The sequence below is a fragment of the Mustela nigripes genome, chromosome X (assembly GCF_022355385.1).
Source record: "Mustela nigripes isolate SB6536 chromosome X, MUSNIG.SB6536, whole genome shotgun sequence".
NCBI lineage: Eukaryota > Metazoa > Chordata > Mammalia > Carnivora > Mustelidae > Mustela > Mustela nigripes.
This window is the reverse complement of record NC_081575.1, coordinates 86,046,657-86,068,177: the sequence shown is the minus strand read 5'-3', so window position 1 is coordinate 86,068,177 and position 21,521 is coordinate 86,046,657. Positions and strand designations below refer to the sequence as shown.

The following is a 21,521-nucleotide window of genomic DNA, read 5'->3' as shown; positions in this document are numbered from 1 at the left end:
AGAAAGAGAGAGAGATCACAAGTAGGCAGAGAGGCAGGCAGAGGGAGAGGGGAAAGCAGACTCCCCACTGAGCAGAGAACCGGATGTGGGGCTCGATCCCGATCCTGAGATCATGACCTGAGCCAAAGGCAGAGGCATAACCCACTGAGCCACCCAGGTGCCCCTATTCCAAGTGTTTTATAAGCACTTTCTTTTCACCCTGATATACCTGGATAGCTGAAAGGGAATGAAGGCAGAAGAGCTGTCCTGTGAGAAGGGCTCAGTTTCAGACCTTGACAGAGAAGGTCTATGAAGACACTTGCCCTTTCTCTACCCAACCTGCTACATTAAACTCTCCATGTAAAGCTTAGGCATGTGGCTCTTTCCAAAGCACCCCAGTAATTCTGCTATGCACCCTCCGTTGAGAATCACTGCTTAGACTCCATTGACTCAAAAAGGAAACTGGATCCAAACATTATCAGTGCTATGCTGACTCGCATACAGTCGAGAAGATAGTATTTTCACAACGAGTCTGAGAAAAAATAAAAATGAGCTCTTTGCAAAAGAAGGCAAGGGAACATCCTCTTTACAAAGTGTGAGCAGGTGTAACCAGATGGTCAGAATTATAAAAAGCAGAACTACAACGAAAATTACAGGAATCCATTTTGAGACACTATGGTGGCTTAGGCACCATAAGAGATACAAAGGCTGAAAAGATGGATAGAAAAACAGTCTCTGCTCTAAAGAATAGATGATAAGGACACCAATACATGAAATGGGTTGTAAAGAAATTACAACTTTCTTTCTCTTCCACTGTGCACAGGGAGAGATGTTCCTCCCCTTCTTGCATTCAAACACTCTAGCAGTCTGTGACTCTACCAGTCACTCTTAAATTAGAGGCAGTCCTGAGGCTTAAGTCACAAACCAGTTTCAATTTAATAATTTGAATGTCCAGTATTATAGAAAAACTAAATCTATGAACTTGGTTTTTTATTTTTTTTAAATTTTGCTTTGAGCTTGATTTAGAGTTTGATTTTCTTTTCTCTTCCAGTTAGGACCCATTTCAGGGCCTGTCATGCCAACTCACAGAAGCCTATGGCTAACTTTTCCTTTCCTTCTGTATACCTTGCTTAGCTTGCCCACTGTACATTCTGGGACTTTAGAGGTATGTGTGGAGAAGGATGAGGCAAGGGGGCTCAGTGAACCCTCCTACTTGACTGGCCCTCTTGTATGATGGATTTATACGCTTTGGGACTGTCATGAGAACCAACTATTGTGGGGACACTTGTGAGGTTTTATTTATTTTTATTTTATTTTATTTTTATTTGACAGAGAGAGACACAGCGAGAGAGGGAACACAAGCAGGGGAAGTGGGAGAGGGAGAAGCAGCCTTCCCATGGAGCAGAGAGCCCGATACAGGGCTCGATCCCAGGACCCTGGGAGCATGACCTGAGCTGAAGGTAGATGCTTAACAACTGAGCCACCCAGGTGACCCACATATGTTACATTTTTCTTTATTCCTAGTAGTGGCAGGGTGGGGGGAGGTAGAGGGAGATAGTCTCAAGCAGATTCCACACTCAGTGCAGAGCCTGATGTGGGGCTCCATTCCAAGCCCTTGAGACCATGATCTGAGCTGGAATCAAGAGCTGGACACTTAACCAATCGAGGCATCCAGGCATGCCATCTCTTGTCTTTTTTATGGTAAGTCATTCTAACAGACATGAGATGGTATCTCACTGTGGTTTTGGTTTGCATTTCCCTATTTGACTCTTTCTTAATGGATGTGTTGGGAGTTATTAATGTGACAAATTTGGGGGGAAATTTTTTTTGAAGGGAAACATGCTCAAGAAGACATCTCTAGCCCAAGTACATTACATTTTTAGAGATTCAAAAAATCACACTGTTTACATACAAAGTCTTAGTGGGTTCTTTTTTTTTTTTTTTAAGATTTTATTTATTTGACAGAGAGACAGTGAGAGAGGGAACACAAGCACGGGGAGTGGGAGAGGGAGAAGTAGGCTTTCCATTCACCAGGGACCCCCATGTGGGGCTCGATCCCAGGACCCTGGGATCATGAACTGAGCTGAAGGCAGACACTTAATGACTGAGCCGCCCAGGTGCCCCATGTCTCAGTGGGTTCTTTAACTTCCTCATTTAGTCTCTAAAGTTCTTATAAATTTACGAATGTAAATGTCACTGTAAAATCAGCAAATCTACGCTATTATTGGTTAATCGTGGAGATTTCTCACACTGCATTTATGCTAAGAATAATAAATTTCATTTTCTAAAGGAGAGTAGGAAAATGGTCATTTATGGATTTTAAATCTATTCTGACAAAAAGTGACCTTGGGAGTTGAGAGGTATGAATACTTTGAAATGATAGCATTTAAAAAGTAGTTTAAATAGGATTTAATGGACTGTGAAACTGTAGTTTTAAATTAATGAGTGTACCTAGTAAAAAGCTTTGCACTGATAAAGAATATGAAAGGGTAACTGAAATATTATAATTATCTTAATAGTTAACGGATCTTATTAATATGTCAATTACTTTGACAGGTTTTTTGAGGGGGGTGAAAGGAAGGAGTGCTGTCTTTTAGCATTCTTATCTTATCATTATAAATCATTTACCAAGTGCTCACACACACATCATCATCTGGGCTTCAAGGAAATTTTGGCCAAAGGGTTTAAAGCCACAATTATATGCCTAATACTGGGTCTTGATCTGATCTGTCAAAACCCTGAAAGTCATTACCCAAAAAGAAAAGACAACAGACATCTGGTCAATCAAGTTTATTTCAATTGAACAAATAAATACTGACCTTTGTATCTAGACATAATAGGAGGATACAAAAGGAAGAAAAAGCAATATTCCTATCCTCAAAGAAATTGAAATCAGCTGAAGACACACTGCACAAGACAGTAATACTTTAAAGATGTATACTGAGTAGCACTGAGGAGCGCCTAACAACTTAGTATGGCATAAACCCACACAAAGGGACACCATCCATGACCATGGCAGGGAGTAGAAGAGGGTGATTGGGGCATACACCTGGGGGGATAGGAGAAGCAATGGACTTGTGTTCTAGTCCCCCAGATACAAGTGGCTTATTGTGAAACTTGGGCAATTTAAGTTCCACCTCTCCTGGTCTTGGCTTGATCAACACTACAAAAGAAAGTGAAGACTAGATATTCTCTAAGGCCAGGCTATAACAATACAGGATTCAAAGGACAAGTGCAGAGAATTCGGACAAAAAGGATGTTACACCTAAGAGAAAGGACCAGCACAAAGCCACAGAGATGGGGAAAAAAGTAGGTTTTTTTGTGCGTGGGCAAGGTGCATCGTGGCACAGTGAGGATTTTAAGAAGGCTGTTTAACTACTAGAAAGATTCTGAGCGCAGTAAACTTGGAAATGGGCAAGAAAGAGCATAAAGCCAGGTAAGGGAGTATATGCAGGGGTCAACTGGAAATGGACATACCGCGTTTCTTATGGTCGGAAGTCTGACTTATCTTCATGCTCCCCACGTCATTCTACAGTCTTTATGTCTTTTTGGAACCTCATTACAACCCCTGCCCCAAACCCACACACTGGTTAGACCCGCAGCAGTAGACCCCTTTTGTGGGCCAGGAAGCCAAGGGCGGTTGCTGAAAAGATGGCGGTCAACCCAATGAGCTTCAGCAGGCCTGGCACGGAGGGCAAATTTCTTTCCAAGAAGGTCGTGGTGATGGGCTGCGCAGGGACATCCTGGGTTCAGAGAACATTCAGTGTCAGCACAGGGCGTACGCACTTTGCTTCAGAAATTCTTTGTTTCCTCCAGTTCTTTGAACACGACCCACTCCTGCCCACCTCTACGCCAGGAAATACAATGTTCCTGCTGCTCATGGCACTCGTCCCCATTCCCCACTAGGCCCTTTACTTGGCTAATTCGGACTCATCCTTCAAGTCTTACTTTACAGGCTCCTGGCGGAGTCTTTCCTGGGACCCCAGGCTAAAATGGCCTCCACTTTTTACACCCTTGAGAAGTCTGCTCCATGACATTTATACTTTCTGGTTATCATCTATTTTCCCCACATGTTGTTGCTCCATGAAAGCACTGCTCTACCCTTAGCATGGTAGCTGATGCCGAGTCGGTACATGATAAATATTTGTTGAGTTGAATGGATCTGTGGTCCACTCAGCCCCCAGTCCCATCTTTGACAAAAGCACGGAGGCAATGACTCGGACAGGCATGGCTGTTCTTTTGGACTTCACACTGATCAAGGAGTAACTTTGACCTTTTTGACCCTTGTCCTCTGTAATGCATTTCACTCTATCCTCTGTGTCCTCCCTTCCAGTCAGGAAAACTTCCTGGGGTTTTATTATAAAAATGACAGTGCATATATTGAAAATACTTTTCTAATCTACATCTGCTCTTTTTCATTCCACTCCTTGGTCCCTAGACAGTGGATGCTGACCTATTTTCCTTTTATTTCCTACCCACTGTTAGAGATTTATTCAGGAGGCATTTATTGAGTTCTTAAAATGTTCAAGAACTCTGACCAAAAGAAACTATATTTTTTCCTAATAATCTGCAATGGATGTGGCAGGCTATAAGTTTATCAATTTCTATTAAATCTCTCATCTACCCTAGCTCATGGTATCTTTTTAAATTCTTCCCTTTTTTGGCGGGGTGGGGGGTATAGAGAGAGGGAGAAAGAGAATCTTAAGCAGACTCCATACCCAGCATGAGCTCCACCCAGGGCTCGATCTCACAATCCTGAGATTTTTTTTTTTATAAAATTGTTAATGAAATTAAGTTAAATTAAAATGTAGATTGATTAAAAATAATTTTGGTGGTTTCCATGAATTTTGAGAAGACCCCTTTTACCCCTTTAATATATATATACAAAAATCTATAATCAATTTGGGGAGTTCGTGGATCCCTCAGTTTTCTTTTTAATGTACTTTTTATTTTTTAAATTTTTTAAAAATGTCTTAATTTTATCTTATATTTTTCAGGGCTCCAAGATTCATCTTGACCTGAGCCAAAATCAAGAGTCAGAGGCTCAACTGACTGAGCCACCCAAGCACCCCTTTATGGTATCTTTTCAAACATGCATGGGTTAAATCACTTAGGGAAAGGTATATGACCATTGTAAGTGGTTCTTTTGGTAAATAATTGCTTTTAGAGAAAAGGGATTTAAAAATTCATGAAATAAAAAATAACCTACCACCGACTCTGGTTCTGACTGCCAGATTTCATCCTCAGGGATCTTCCCCATGGCATGCAGGATCTGAAAAGAGGATTTTGGTGAGTAACAGAGCTGACACCACCTTTCTGCTGCTAATCTCCTCTTTAAATAAAAGACTAACTGCTTGTCTCTCAGGATATCCATCCAAAACACCAGGATAAAAGCCAACATAGTCCATTCAATCTTTGAAAGGCTCTGAAAGGTCTTTCAGCTATGACATAAGAAGCCCCAACCATGGGGCTTACCATAGATTTGAGTAGTTATGAACATTCCTCGATAGGAATGAGACATGGGGATTGTCAGGAAATATATAAATGAATTCTGAGTCATCATAAAAAACATTTTGAGTTCTATAACATTAGTCCTGGGTGATTTCTCAAGTATAACCATTGGGATCTTTTGTCCCATGGGGTCTTTTCACTTTGGGCGACGTGATCGATATTTTCATTACTTTTGGGTTAAGGTGTTCGTTGCACTTGAGGATACTGTTAAAATGGTGTTTTGTGGGTCTTCAGATGGAGGTCACTGGGGAATTGGCCTCCAAGATCTCAGACATCTTTGACCTGCTTATAAGACCCATGCATTACCCCCTTTCCCACAGTCCATGACCCAAGGCCCTACCTCCCGGGCTGCTCTCTCCCCAGCCTCCACGGCCCCCTCCATGTAACCACTCCAGTGCGTGGCTGTCTCAGTGCCAGCGAAATAAATCTTGCCCACGGGCTGTCGTAGAACCCTTGAAACAAAAGCAAAGAGGTAAAAGTGGTCAGTCTCAGAAAGACAGAGAAGAACCCTCCCACAAAGACCAAATCCGGATGCTTTCCTCTGATACTAAGCATTGGAAGTTCATGGGTAATTCTGGGATGATGTTCACAGGTGCCTCCGGCTACTGCATGATCCTTGTCATAGACAAGGAATAAAAGCTGAAGGCTGCTCCTGCACCAAGAGTCTACAGGTATAGGGGATGATGTCAATGGAGTATGTATTTGCTTCACCTACATGAAATGAGGGACTATTAGGGCCCAATGCTTTTATGGCTCACCAGGTCCAAGCAAGGTGACACCTGCCTCAGTTCCCTACTGGTTGGGGAGTCCACCAATGGACTTGGCAAATCAATTCCTCTTTAAGCTCTGGATTCCCCATCACTTAGAGGACACAGAACAATGATCTCTATCAGTGACAGGTAACAAATCTGTGAGCCTGACTATGGCCATAAACTTCAGAACAATGATCTCCATCAGTGACAGGTAACAAATCTGTGAGCCTGACTATGGCCATAAACTACCACTCACTAGGGTCGTCTGGGTGGCTCAGTCGGTTAAGCATCTGACTCTTGGTTTTGGCTCAGGTCATGATCTCAGGGTCATGAGATCGAGCCCTGTGCTGGGCTCTGCACTCAGCAGGGAATCTTCTTGTTTCCCTCTCCCTCTGTCCCCTCCCCCTGTTCACTCTCTCTCTCTCAATATATCTTGAAAACAAAAACAAACAAACCCTGTGACTCACTGAGAGCTTACCGCTTCCTGTGTAAATAACAGTTAAGATTTATTGGGTGCCAAGCCCTCTTCAAAGTGCATTGATCCTCACCACAGCATTAAGATTAAGTGTTAAGATTATCCCCATTTTGCAGATGAGAATACTAAGTTACACGGACTGTGACACTGTGATACACTACCAAGACCACCCCCCGCGCTTCAGGAACGAAGGATTTATTCCCAGCTGCTCGGAGTGCTGCCAGAAGATGTCTTTGGATGTCAATCCTCTCCAGGGATTGGCTCTGCTGAAGAGAACTGCATCGCCTCAAGGTCATGCTTCTTCCAGAACCAGGAGCATTCAATGACTAAGCACCATGGGGCGATAAGGACTTCTCTACCCCTTTGCTCCAACTTGAAACAACTCTTAAGGGCCATCCTAGCTCCAGAGCTTCCTATGGGCTCAGCTCAGGCCTTCACCACTGTACAACTTCTCCCTCTGCCCACTCTTGCTTCCTTCCTCTCACTTCTGCAAGTACTGACCTCAAGGGCTGTCTCGAGAATATATCCTGGATGTGAATCTGTGTTTCAGAGTCTGCCTCGTGGGGAATCTAATCAGCAACAAAGACAGTCATTCACTCTAGGTCATGGCTAGTAAGGCTCTAGGTTATGGCTAGTTGGTGCCAGAGCTGATATCCTAACCCAGGCCGTTTGACTCCAGCCCCCACAGTCTTTTTTTTTTTTTTTAAGTTTTACTTATTTATCTGGGAGAGAGAGTAGAGGGGCAGAGGGATAGAATCCTCAAGCAGACTTCCAGCTGAGTGCAGAACCCTACATGGGGCTCGACCCCACAACCCATGAAATCAGGACCTGAGCCAAAACCAAGAGTTGGATGCTTAACTGACTGTGCCACCCAGGGACCCTGAGCACCCACAGTCTTAGTCACCTAGTTACATTTTCTCCCTCTATTGAATTATTTAATCTTTTTAAAGAGTTCCGTGACATACCTACTATTATCATTATCCCATTTTACACATGAGAAATAGGCTTGAAGAAATCTGCACTAATTTGCCAAGAGTCAAAGTGCTAGAAAATAGCAGACTTAGTATTGGAACTAGGTCTACCAGATGTCAAGGTCTCTGGTGTCAGTTTTTTTTTCCCCCTCTGTGCTTTGCCTTGTGTATCATCAACACCAGTTAGCAAAGAGAGGCCATATGCTATACAAAGGGACAGAAGTGTACCGAACTTGGCTTCTAAGAGGGGTGCTTTGTTGTTACCCTAACAAAAATACCATAAGGGACATAGACACTGTTGCCCCATCATTATTCATCCTATCTCAGGTTTCCTTTATATCAAGGAAGGGATGTGGCTGTCCAGAGTGGACACCCAAGCTCTATCCTGGTCAACACTGTATACCATCAAGCCTTTTATCAGAAAACCAAATGGGTTTTCTTGAATTGGTGGGTTTTCCTTCACTGTTCCTCGCTGAAGCGAGGAATAAAAAAAGGGGAGAAAGAAGAATAGAAGATACTATAGAATATTAAATGCTGCCAGTAATACATAGAATAATCTGGAACGACCCAAAGCCAGAAGGGCCTGGAGAACCTAAAGGTACTCAGGAAGGATTCCCTGCAAGAGAAGGTGAATTCCTTTTTTCCAAGTTCATTAAACAATGTTGCTTTTTACACAGGAGGAATGTCAAGGTCTCTGTTTTTATCCTCTATACTTTGCCTCAGGTATCATCATCAACATTATACATGTTCACTTTTTTCTTGTTTTTTAGTAAGATTTTACAGAGAGAGAGGGAGAGAGATAATCTCAAGCAGACTCTGCACCCAGCATGGAGTCTTATGTGGGGCTTGATCTCACGACCCTGAGACCATGATCTGAGCCAACATGAAGATTTGGCGCTTAACTCCTTGAGCCACTGAGGTCCCCGCGCATGTTCACTCTTTTCAAATCGAGGGAACAAACAACAAATTGGAAACTTCTGGAAGGCATGGCCAAATCCTAGAATTAAATATTAGATGAGAGAATAAAGTCTTAGAGAACTAGTCATGCAAACCATTGGAATGTAAAAACTAAGAATTAATTTCAAACAAAGAGATATTTTTCCTGTATTTGTTCGGTGCGAATCTTCCCTTGAGCCGGTGGGGCGGGGGGTGGGGGGGAAATTCAGCAGCTAGAGAAGCAAAAATCCCTGTCTCTGCCTCTTAAAAAAAAAAAATCCTGTCTCTTCTTTTGCAGGTGAGTGAGCAGGCCGTATATATGCACAAAAAGGGATTATTTCCACGTATATTTCTCATGGCTTGGTGGAGTAAAACATTTTCCTTACATGTTTTTATTGCTTCATCACTACAATTCCTTTTTCTGTCTACCCTTTAGAAATGCAAACGGAGTGTTTTCTGTATACTTCCAGGGCCATGAAGAGCTCACTCACAGCACTACCTCAAATGTCATGAACCTGATGGGTCACGGGAAGCCCTTTGGCAGGTAGTCCTTGCTTGGTCTGGGAGCTAGGTTACCAAGATATGCTGAGCCTTAGTCTCTACCCTCCAAACTGAAGCTGGTGATATGAAGCCTGATACGTGTCCTTGGGAAGAAATCAAGATGAGAACAGGGCATTGACCCGTCACCACGAATGCCTGACATGATGGGGTTTATACTGCTTCTGTCGTGTGGCCAGGGTCAAGCCAGTGCAGGTGAATCTTGGCTCCCCGCCACCCGGTGGCCTGACAGACATTGTCTTCCAACATCTTAGGGGACTGAGTATGAAGTTTGCCATTCCGCTGTCAGAAATCTAATCACATTACAAAACCCAAACCAAAAGTCCTGCTCGGGTTGGCCTTTCTTTGTTGAAAGAGGAAGTTTGTCTTCCAGAATCTGTTGTATGAGGCAAAGGATCCTATTTACTTTTCTGATTCTCCATTCAATCCCCAGGATGACTCAGAGCCCAGGCACACAGAACTTCCTCCCAAACCTCCCACAAACTTGAAGGAGTCCAAGTGTTTGCTCCTAAGTGTCCATCTGCCCAGGGTGCATCATTCAATACCCTTCTCTGCCTTCCACGCTCCTCAGGCAGTGTGTGTATTATGAAGCTTTCTTCTATTTCTCTTGGTAAGGCTAGCCCATCTCTCCCTGGGTACCCAAGACATCTGTATACCCATCTATTAGAGTACTTACCACAGCACATTAAAGTCAAAGTTTGCTCTCCTCTCTCCTCCCCACCCCCTCTCCAGCCCCAAACACGGTCAGCTCCTTCACAGTGCGGAGGAATTTTCTTGGTATGGACATCTCCAGCACAGGAGCTGGCAAGCGGTTGGCACTTAGCCAATATGCCCTGAATGAAGCAATTACTATGGACACATTCTATACTTAGCATATTCAAAAATGAACTAAATGACCCAGTAGCTAATCAGGTGGTGCTCTTTGGCCCCAGAATGTTCTCGCATGTGACACTTTGCCATCTTCAGGGAAATAAGGAAAGTGTTCACCAAAGTCATTGTGTATCTTCACACAAGCAGGTTTTAATCCTTCTTTGATTTAGGTGGACAGATCGATCGTCTGTTCACATTCACTCTTACCCTCTTTTTACTGCATACTGCCAACAGGCTTTTCCTCACACTACCCTACATTTCTTATCTTTTTGAGATTGAGCTCTTGCCTTTAAATTATTGTTTTGCTTAGTATTACTATAATGGTCATAAAAGTTACTGGTAGATTATCAATCCATACCATGTCATTGTCATCAAACACAATTATCTAAACACCAGTGAGTCCTACTTGGACGCACGCACTGTTAATGCTAAAAGCCACTGAATTGTGTGCTTTGGGTAAATTGTATGGTATGTGAATTATATCTCAGAAGATGTGTTAACAAAAAGTAACTCTTGGGGCACCCAGCTGGCACAATGGTTAAATGTCTGACTCCTGCTTTTGGCTCAGGTCATGATCTCTGGGTGGTGAGATTGAGCTCCGTGTCAGGCTCTGAGCTTAGCTGGAGGCCGCTTGAGATTCCCCCTCTCCCTCTGCCCCTTTTGCCAAATCACGCTCTATAAATAAATAAATAAATAAATAAGTAAAATCAGTCTTTTAAAAAAAATCTCTTATGTTGTCATTAACATACTGATTATTATTCCTTGTATGCTATCTTGTACTTTCCCATACACCTGCCAAGGGAAGCAAGGTCCAGAGAGAAGTGACCTGTCCAGGATGACAAAGTTAGTTATGGGCAGAGTCAGGACTGTACCCTGCACTTCCAGTCTAGAATTCATATCGAAGAACCAGTATAGGTCAAAAGTAGAGCCTTACTATCCTGATATGTTCAGAGATATGTCTTTGGGCAGGTCAGTGTCCTTCGTGATAAACTTCTAAGAAATTCCGACTTGATGATTGCTTTTATGAATGCTGTACCCATGCAGGTACTTCTACAGTTCCATTTTCTTAAAGACTTATTTATTTATTGGAGAGACAGAGTGAGAGAAAGAGAGAGAGAGCATGCGCACACTCACATGAGTTGGGGGAGGGGTAGAGGGAGAGAGAGAATCTCAAGCTGACTCTACACTGAGCTTGGAGCTGAATGGGGAGCTCGATCCCACCACCCATGAGATCATGACCTGAGCCGAAAACAAAAGTCCAGCGCTTCACAGACTGAACCACCCAAGCTCCCCGACAGTTCCATTTGAAGGAAATTTTACTGAGCTCTAACCTCAGTATAAAGACAATTCTTCTGACAATGTAAGCGAACCTGCTGAATATCTAAACTCCCATTCTTATGTGGCCACCTTCATTGTATTGATTGGGACGGCTCTTTCCGAAGACTCCAGAAATGCAAGGCACCTCCATGGGGCAGAGTTGTAATGACTTTACCCAGGAGATTCACAAGATGCAAAGGAACCTGGGAATCCCTTCCTTCCTTCCTCCCTCTCTCCCTCCCTTCTTTTTTAGCATCTACAAGATCAAAAGGGTGAAGGGGGGGTGCCTGGGTGGCTCAGTGGGTTAAGCCGCTGCCTTCGGCTCAGGTCATGATCTCGGGGTCCTGGGATCGAGTCCCGCATCGGGCTCTCTGCTCAGCAAGGAGCCTGCTTCCTCCTCTCTGTCTCTCTGCCTGCCTCTCGGCCTACTTGTGATCTCTCTGTCAGATAAATAAATACAATCTTAAAAAAAAAAAGGGGGGGAGAAGGGGTCCATAAACCCATTTAGAGTTTGGATTCAGGCTCAGGGAATTTCAGTAAGAGCTTAGCACACTTTTACTCTACCTTCCATATTGAGTCATGATCCCAGGGGGGAAATAGGTGGTGTAGCAGCCCCCGGAGTACTGTTCCTCACACCAGTTCTTCTCTTCATAGTGCACGGGCTGCAAGAGAGAAAGACAAAGGTTCAGAAGAGACTCAGACAAAATTATCTACTCTAGAATAAATCGAACACAGCCTGGTGGGCATCATACTGAAGAACCAATATTCGTCTGAAAGAGAGCCTTATTACTAGCCTGATGTTCTCAAGAGATATGTCTTCGGGCAGGTAAATGCCCTTGGTAATAAACTTGGAAGACATTCTGACCGGAGAAAGTTCATTCATGTCTCAGGAAACGTTCATGAACTGCTATGGTCTCATACCACGTTTCAGTTGGTCTTACCTTTCAAAAAGTTGTTAGTGCCTAATGGTTTCAAGACAAGTTTAAATAAGGATTTATGCTGGGCGCCTGGGTGGCTCAGTGGGTTAAGCGGCTGCCTTCGGCTCAGGTCATGGTCTCAGGGTCCTGGGATCGAGTCCCGCATCAGGCTCTCTGCTCAGCAGGGGGCCTGCTTCCCTCTCTCTCTCTCTGCCTGCCTCTCCATCTACTTGTGATCTCTCTCTGTCAAATAAATAAATAAAATCTTAAAAAAAAAAAAAAGGATTTATGCTTACTGGAGTGGTTGGAGCAGAGAGAACAGCAGAAAAACACGTCTGTCAAAGAAAAAGGAGGACCAGACTCATGACTTTGGTGGAAGTGAGCTTTTGCGAGGGGAAGCTAGGTGGACAAAAATGAGTGTTTTTCACAAGCTGGAGACACGTCTATGGATCTGGGCTCTTGCAAACAACTATTGGCCTAAAGAACATGTTTTGCCACAAACAGACAAAACAGTAGCGAAGATTCTGCAAAGCTCGAGCTCTTTATTAAAATAACTAAAATAAGCTTTATCAATAAGCGTTATTTTGACATGAAAATCACCATAGCAAGTTTTAAGAGAAAAATGTCAGCTTGAAAGTAAATTTTGAAAAAATGTTTTGCCTAAGAAATATGCAGTCACCTAGGGCACGTTGGATAGTCGTGTGTAATGTATCCTGTTTACAGAACACAAGGCCGCCGGTGAGGGCTGTCCCTGGGTCCAGGTCACTAGTGGTCTTGCCACATCCCGTGCCCTCTCTACATCTGAGGGCAACCACCACCTCAGGAGCACTCTTCTCTGCTGTTTCCAGCCACTCAGGAGAGAGGGTGGACTTTCTCTTTCCCCTTTCCCTGATCCAGGGGCTTGCTTCCTTCCACACAATAAACACCAACGCAAGACAAAAGCAAGTGCTCCTCTTTGTGCCAAGAGCAAACAAGGACAGGACCAGCTCACTTTTATCAGCCACAATGAATCATCCACATTCTTCTTTGAAAAAAGAGACATTCCCACATTAAACTTGGGAACAACTGCTTTCCCTTCCAACTGGGGTTCCCCAAACAACCATCTCACAGGTCATTAGAGGGATTCTCAGTGACACACCACCTCAGCCTGAGCACATCTCAGAACGTTAACCTCAAGAAAGCTTGAGGATCTACCCAGGGGAAGTATCTGGAACAGCATTTTAAAACGGAAAAAAGTCATTTTCAACAGACATGAAATGACTTTTTTCTAGTGTGTGTATATTGATGGTTTTGCTATTACATTCGCACTACCCTTGAGCCTAGAGGCTACGGTTATATTTAAACTTTTTAGGGCTGCCTGGGTGGCTCAGTCGGTCAAGTGTCTGCCTTCGGCTCAGGTCATGATCTTGGGGTCCAGAGATCGAGCCTCACATTGGACTCCTTGCTCAGTGAGGAGTCTGCTTCTCCCCTCCCTCGTGCTCTCTCTCTCAAATAAATAAAATAAACTTAAGTGGCCTATGGAAGCACACACACAAAAAAGAAACAGAACACATTCTTCGTTATTATTATGTTTCTCTTCAAATCAATCAATCAGTCTCGTTCAAAGGAACTCCCCAAATCCTCAAGAGCATGAGTTTCACCTACATCATGTGTGTGGGAGTGGGGGGTACGGATGTAAAAAATTGTGCTTTAAAAGAATGAACAAAATGACAGATTGGAAAGCTACACCAGCCTGAGTGGAGGGAACCAGTCGCCTTGAAGTTGAGCAAGATGAGTGTGGAAGTAATAAGATTAAGCCATGTAGCTACTCAACTGAGTCGCGGTGAGCGCTTCAGAGACTTGGATTTAAGAGGCTTAGCAAGGTAAACATTCTTAGCCTCCTCGTTAGATTTTTCTCATGTTTTAACTGCTCATTTGTACATGGGTCTCCATTGTCTTCAAAAGCTTCATGGATAACCATATTTAATAATCACTTTTTTAAAAAGATTTTATTTATTTGACAGACAGACATCACAGTAGGCAGAGGGGCAGGCAGAGAGAGAGGAGGAAGCAGGCTCCCTGCCGAGCAGAGAGCCCATGCGGGGCTCGATCCCAGGACCATGAGATCATGACCTGAGCCGAAGGCAGAGGCTTAACCCACTGAGCCACCCAGGCACCCCCTAATAATCACTTTCAAAAGGTGATTTAATCCATGTTCAAACGTTAAAGCCCCCCACGGTCTGGTGCATGTCACGAGAACACCAATTCATTGCTTTAAATATGGATGAGGGAGGTGACTGTATCTACTGGTTAGGGGTGCAGTGTGCCCTCTGGAGGTCACCAAATGCCCCTATCACACCGGTGGCCTTGTGATCACACCCTATCCAGCCTGGGCCCGGTAGGGCTAGTCTTTGTGTAACTTGAAGATCGAAAGGTCCTCATTCTCAGACTACTTCCAAAGGGGTCTATGAAACTTGGCCAGCAGGGTTCACCCTAAGTCAACTGGCATATTTTCTCTGCACCCCTAATATTCAAGGGTAAAACAAGAGAAAAGGGGATATGCAGGAAAGGGACAGGCCACCCGATTTGTACCTCTGAGACAGAGAAGGGTGGGGGAGCACGTTAGGGAATGCTTATATGCTAGTTCATGCAAACAAATGAGAACCCCATCTTTTTGTAGGATCGGAGAGAGAGAAAGAAACTGTTTGCATTCCCACCCCAGCTGCTAGGACCCTAGGTCTCCCGAGGAGTAGCAGAAGCTCTGATCTTCTAACCTTCTGACAGAGGTGGGAGTGGTGTAGCCCAGTGTTCCACTCCAGGAAGAGCACTGAACTCCGGGACAAGTGTGGCATCGCCCACAACACAACAGTGCTGTGGGATTCTTGAACTATCAGAGAACACAGGAGCCCTCTAGAACCCTACTTGCATGAGCCAATTCCTGGTAGCCCCCTGAGGACAAAATCAGGGGTCTCTCTCTGAGGAAAGTGATGAAACATGGTCTTACTTGCAAAGCTTCTTGGGAGCCCAGAACTTCCGCATAGAGCTCACACAGTTTCTTCAACCTATGGGTGGGGGAGAGAAAAAGACAAAAGGGCAAATGAAGAAAGAAAGGAAGGAAAAGAGACACCCATCCCTTCATTCAAAGACCCCAAGAGCTATTCCTTCCGTTTGTCATTTTAATTTTTCGACAGGATACTTTGTTCTTTTTCAAACGTCTAAAGTCTACGTGGTCACCAACAATATGAAGGAAGAGAAAGTCATATATGGCTCACATCGCCAGGGGCACACAACAATTTGGTCATTCTTTCAAGATGACCTTGTGTACCTCTTAAGTGTCCGTGTGCAAAGTGCCAGAGATTCTGGGAGCCGGTGGGGATCGGGACACGATCCTTGCTTCCCTTCTTCCTCCTACTGCCCCCCCGCCAGGCAATGGGCTGAGTGGAAAGAGGAAGGGGCAGGAATAGCCTTGAATTCTGCTTCCGCCCCTCAAAGACTACGAGATCTTGAACAGGTCACTTAAGCTATCTGAGCTTTAGTTCCCTGAACACACGGGCATGATTTTGTTTTTCTTCCGTGGTATAAAACAGTGTGGTCCTCAGACCACCAGCAGCAGCAGTATCTCCTGTAGAACTGGTTAGGAATGCAGATTCTCAGGCCCCACCCCAGACCTGCTGACTCAGAAAGCTTCTGAGTGATTCTCAGGTTTGAGAACCACTGGTACGTGGCATAGAAAGTTATGCTTTGTAGTAACTGGGACATAACAGAGGCTCAGTGAAGAAGTGGGACATAATAGCTGTTCAATAAATGGTAGCCCTTGAGAAATTTAGTTTTATGGGAGACTGGGGACATTAGCCAATAGTTATTAGTCAGGTAAGGTGTGAGAGTACAGTTATTTCAAGTCTGATGTTTACAGAATGCTAAAGGGAATCTTAGAGATGATCTAGAGTCATGCAAAGATTTTCCAAAAGTATTATTAAAACCTACGAAGGAAAGACAGATTATTCAATAAAATAGCACTGGGACAAAGTGCTCCCCATGAAGGAAACAAAGTTCACCTCCTTTGTGACTTCTTACACCAACATGTATTTCTGAGGATCAAAGGTCTTCAATGTAACAGATGAAATCAGAAAAGTAATCCGAAAGTGAGCGGTTTTTAACATAATCTTGGAATGGCAAAGTCTTTTCAATGTATGCGAGGCCATTCTGAAGGCATGATTTTAAAAACTGATAAATTTGGGGCGCCTGGGTGGCTCAATGGGTTAAGCCGCTGCCTTTGGCTCAGGTCATGATCTCAGGGTCCTGGGATCAAGTCCCACATTGGGCTCTCAGGTCACCAGGGAGCCTGCTTTCTTCTCCATCTCTCTCTGCCTGCCTCTTTGCCTACTTGTGATCTCTGTCAAATAAATAAATAAAAGCTTTTAAAAAAGTAAAAAAAAAAAACTGATAAATTTAACTTCATAAAAAGTCAACGTTTTCTTATAAACCATAAATACGGTCAAAAGATAAACTGGGGAAAGATTTGCTGCAGACACTGTTCCAGGCACTGGAGACCCAGCAGTAGACTAGCCAGACAAAACCTTCTACGTTGATGGATCTTAATATTCCAGTGGTGACTTTTTTTTTTTTTTTTTTTTTTTTTTAGGTGAATGGTCCCATCCATACCCCCGGCCAAGAGCAGCGATGTCCATTGTCACAAAGAAGCAGGATAATGCAGGGTAGGAATGTGCCATAAAGTAATTCAGAGGCTCATAGTTGGTAAACATGCATTAGGGAGGGAATAAATAATTGGGTGAATATTAACTTGTGGAAGAAACTGTCACCTCCAGAGAAATGTGTCCCTCTGCACTTATAATCTAATTGTTACACATCACTCATGCAAGCTATGGAGGGCCGGCCGGCCTTGCAGTTACTTGTCTACCTGGTTATCTCCTTCTACAGTACGTTTTCAGCCCCTGGGCTATGTCCATTTTTGTATTCCAGCTAGCTCCTTGCATGGTATCTTATGTACAATAAACTCAATAAATATTAATTTGAACACTTAGTTCTTAAGTCATTGGTCCTGTGCCTTCTTACAAGACCTTCATAATTAATATCACAGACACGTAGCATTAGCACTACACATGGTATGAGGCAGTCTTCAAATTAAAAGTTAGCAAAATGGAAAGGCAGGCGAGTAGGCAGAAAAGAAGGAAAGAGAGAAGAGGCACTTGGTTTCATACCTTTCTTCTTTGGTAAGACGTGCCAGTTTTCTGGCTTTGTGGGCAAGGATAAATCTAAAACATACAAATAGAGAAAGGGGGAAATTAATGGCTGCTTTTACCCTGCACCCCCCCCCCAATCTCTAGGACTACACACATGCCTAGAGAACAAATGAAAAGTCAACCAGAGAAAACAAATTATATTCTAGTTTATTCTGTTTTTTCTTGACACCGACAAGCACCTTCAGCTTTAGGGATTTGAGGGACAAAACACACATGACTGTCTATAATTTCTGCCTAAGATAATACAATGATTGGCTACCTCCCCCCATGTGGGTGATGGCCAACAAGAATGAGCCTTTGGTCTCAAATGTTCACCCAAGTTCATCCAGCCCTTGCTCTAGCGTCCAGCCTTCTAAAATCTGCCTCCGTTTCTAGTTCTTTGATTGCCTTCAACTTGACAACTGATTAACTCCCTGTCATCACCCAGGGGCTCTCTTGGAAATAAGTCTGTATATATCTTAGGGCCCATCTCAATTTTGGCTGCTTTTGGTAACCACCCATCTGGGCCAGGTTCTGATCCCCAAGACATCCCCAGTCTATGCTGGTTTTCCCTGCCTAGCTGAGGACCCGGCTGGCCTTGGCGCCTCTCTAGTGGGTCTCAGAAAATCTCAGCACCCCACACAATGACTACTGATGTCCACACAGGATCCACAAGAAGCCCTTTTAGTAGAACACCCTAAGTCATCACAAAAGATAGCTACCAAAATAGATCTACCCCAAGCACTAAATATGAAGCAGAAAATGGATATAACAAACTTCAAAATGTTATCGGTATTCTACGTCTTTGCTAAGTAATTATCCATTGGAACACAACACATTTTTAAAGGCATTAAGAATTTTTCTACTGTCAGTTTTGGAGATGTTTATCCATTGGGTAAAAAATGTCTTAACAAACCTTGTGGCACATTTATTAATAGCACGCAATATTTTGTCAACACCAAATAGCGCCCGCATCACTATCAGTGCGCCTTACCCCATTATGGCGGCATAGCTGCCATCGGGTTTGGTATCATCCAACGTGTAGGCAATTGGAGCTTCCTCTCCTTCAATAATCATGGTTCCACAGTAATCTTGGAAAACAGCAAAATGGAAAAAGATATTCATCACCGTATCAAACTACCCATAATAGTTACTGTGAAGCACATGTTTTCAATGTAGGAAGCGCAGAGGCCAAATACAAGATGATACACTCTAAATAACGAAGGCAGACCAAACTGATGTCAAAAGAAAGGCTGAGTAGCCAACATTTTGTGAAAAAATCAAACTGTAGAGGCCTCTTGGTACAGAATAAAGCAATGTGATGTTATGAATTAACCCAGGCCACAATTCAATAAAATCTTGTCTTCTCTGTCATTAAGACTTGTGTCCCAGGACACTTGGGTGGCACAAATGGTTAGGCATCTGCCTTCAGCTCAGGTGATCCCCAGGGTCCTGGGGTCGAGCCCCGCATTGGGCTCTCTGCTCATCAGGGAGTCTGCTTCTGGATGGAGTGGCTCCTTAGACACTTCCTTCCCAGAACAAAGCTGGCCTTGGAGCCATGCAGTCACACTGGGCAGCAGTGAAGGAAAAAGGAGCAGAGAGAGAAGTCACGTTCGTGCTGGGACAAACTATGTGGCATCGGGAACATTCTATCACTTGTAGTCCTACCACTCAGGAGTCCCGCCCATGCACACCTGACTTCCGGTCGGCTTGGTCAGGCCTCATTCTTAAAAGAAAGGGACAGTCAAGGACAGCTAGACATTTAACAAAGTCCTTTAACAAGAGACACAGTGACAAAAGCAGAAATAAACTGACAACAGTTAAGGGCTGCAACACATACAGAAAATACTTGCAAAACATTTGCAACACATACAGAAAAAAATGAACAAGTGAAGGATAAATAGGTGATTTACAAAATAATTTAATATAGTCTCAAGGCCTCTTAATGGTTAAAATTAGCACATTCTAGATAAGTCAGATATTTTCCTCTGCTGATTGGTAAAGTTTAAAATATTAGTAGTAAAATATTATTAGTTGGCAAGGATGTTGGGAGGATTGGAATGCTAACAAAAATTTCAAACATCTAGGGGCACCTGTGTGGCTCAGTGGGTTAAGCCTCCACCTTCAGCCCAGGTCATGATCTCTGGGTCCTGGGATCAAGCCCCACATCAGGCTCTCTGCTCAGTAGGGAGCCTGCTTCCCCCTCTCTCTCTGCTGCTTCTGCCTACTTGTGATCTTTCTCTCTGTCAAATAAATAAAATTTTAAAATTTCCAAACATCTACCCATGTCAATTGCTTTCAAAACTCCACTTTTGATTTAATTTTTGATTTTGATTTTTGATTACATGGATTTGCCAAGCTATATGAAGAATGCCATTTACTGCAGCATTGTGTGTAATGACAAAAGCTTGGAAATAATTGAAATGCCTATTAACAGCAGACCTATGTGGTAAATTTTGATGAAGGCACACAGTGAAATATTCTTTATGTTCTTGCTGAAATGAGGGACATTTAAATTCACTGATGTGGAGACATGTCTATTGTGCATGGTTAACCAAAACAAAGTGAATTTCAGTATAGTATGTATCTTTTTTAAATGGTTTTAGAAAAATACATATTTACTTAAAATTATATTTGCATATAAATGTTACACACATTCTTTAATTTATATTCAAAGTGTATATATATTTCAACATATACATATGTTTAAATATTACCTATGTATATGATAAATTTCTTTCTTTTTAAGGTTTATTTATTTGAGAAAGAGGGGAGGGCCGGAGGAAGGAAGAGAGAATCTCAAGCAGACTCTCTGTTGAGCGTGGAGCCCAACATGGGCTTGATTCCAGAACCCTGAGATCATGACCTGAACTGAAACCAAGAGTCAGACACCTAATGGACTGAGCCACCCAGGTGCCCTGTGTATGATCAATTTCTAAAGAAAAACAACTTAAATTTTTAGTAGTTGTTCACTAAGGGGAGGACATGCCAGGACACTCTTCGAAGGGAGAGGAATAATTTTCACTTTTTTACTTGTACATTTTACAGGGAATACATTTACTTCTGTAATTTTTTTTTTAAAGCAGGTATTCCTTTGGTCTTTTTAATTTTTATTTTTTTCCTTATTTAAAAAAACTTTAAAGATTTTATTTATTTATTTGAGAGAGAGAGTACAAGCAAGGGGATTGGCAGGAAGGAGGAGAAGCAGGCTCCCCACCGAGCAGGGAGCCTGATGCGGGGCTCGATCACAGGACCCTGGGACCATGACCTGAGCCAAAGGTAGCCGCTTAACGACTGAGCCACCCAGGTGCCCCCGCTAGCCACGCTGAAGTTTTTCGATACCCACATGTGGCTAGTGGCTGTTGTGTGGACAGAGTATCTCTAGAACACTTCCACTGTTGTGGAATCTAGCACTTTCATGGGCATCCCTATAGCTATCCACCAGGCACAACAGCACGCCTCCTGAATATACATGAATGAAAGAATCACCTTAACTTAATATAGTACAATCTCAACACGAATGAGAGATTGCCGGAAAATTTTCAGAATCCCTACTTTTGCGAATGGCTTTATAAACTCATGCTTCAAAAAATGGTTTTAGAGAGTGACGATAACTTTATTTTATTTTTTTAAAAGATTTTATTTATTTATTTGACAGACAGAGATCACGAGTAGGCAGAGAGCAGGCAGAGAGAAAAGTCGGGGGAAGGGGGGGGAAGCAGGCTCCCGCTGAGCAAAGAGCCCGATGTGGGGCTCAATTCCAGGACCCTGGGATCATGACCTGAGCCAAAGGCAGAGGCTTTAACCCACTGAGCCACCCAGGCGCCCCGTGATGATAACTTTAAAAAGAAAGTGACAATGACTATTTTTATGAGATTTTGTGGCACAATAAAACAAGACTCTATAGTAGATTATGAAAAGAGTCATAGTTCAAGGGAAGTTAGTTCCATGAATTTGGGCCAATATATGTAATTAGCTAGAATGGTACTCAGCACCTGGCTGGACTGGGAAGATTT

General features: G+C 43.3%; 1 protein-coding gene across 1 annotated transcript in view; it reads right to left on the bottom strand.

The window, feature by feature from the left end:
* Positions 1-2,754: 2,754 nt before the first annotated feature.
* Positions 2,755-21,521, bottom strand: part of MAOB (monoamine oxidase B) — a 104,178-nt gene continuing 85,411 nt past the window's right edge. Inside the window, exons 9-15 of the mRNA XM_059386127.1 lie at positions 18,500-18,596; positions 17,485-17,538; positions 15,270-15,327; positions 11,934-12,031; positions 5,831-5,942; positions 5,189-5,251; positions 2,755-3,722 (exon numbers count right to left, since the gene is read on the bottom strand). Of these exons, the coding sequence (XP_059242110.1) occupies positions 3,570-3,722; positions 5,189-5,251; positions 5,831-5,942; positions 11,934-12,031; positions 15,270-15,327; positions 17,485-17,538; positions 18,500-18,596 (635 nt within the window). The 3' untranslated portion in view covers positions 2,755-3,569. The remainder of the gene's footprint in view (positions 3,723-5,188; positions 5,252-5,830; positions 5,943-11,933; positions 12,032-15,269; positions 15,328-17,484; positions 17,539-18,499; positions 18,597-21,521) is intronic.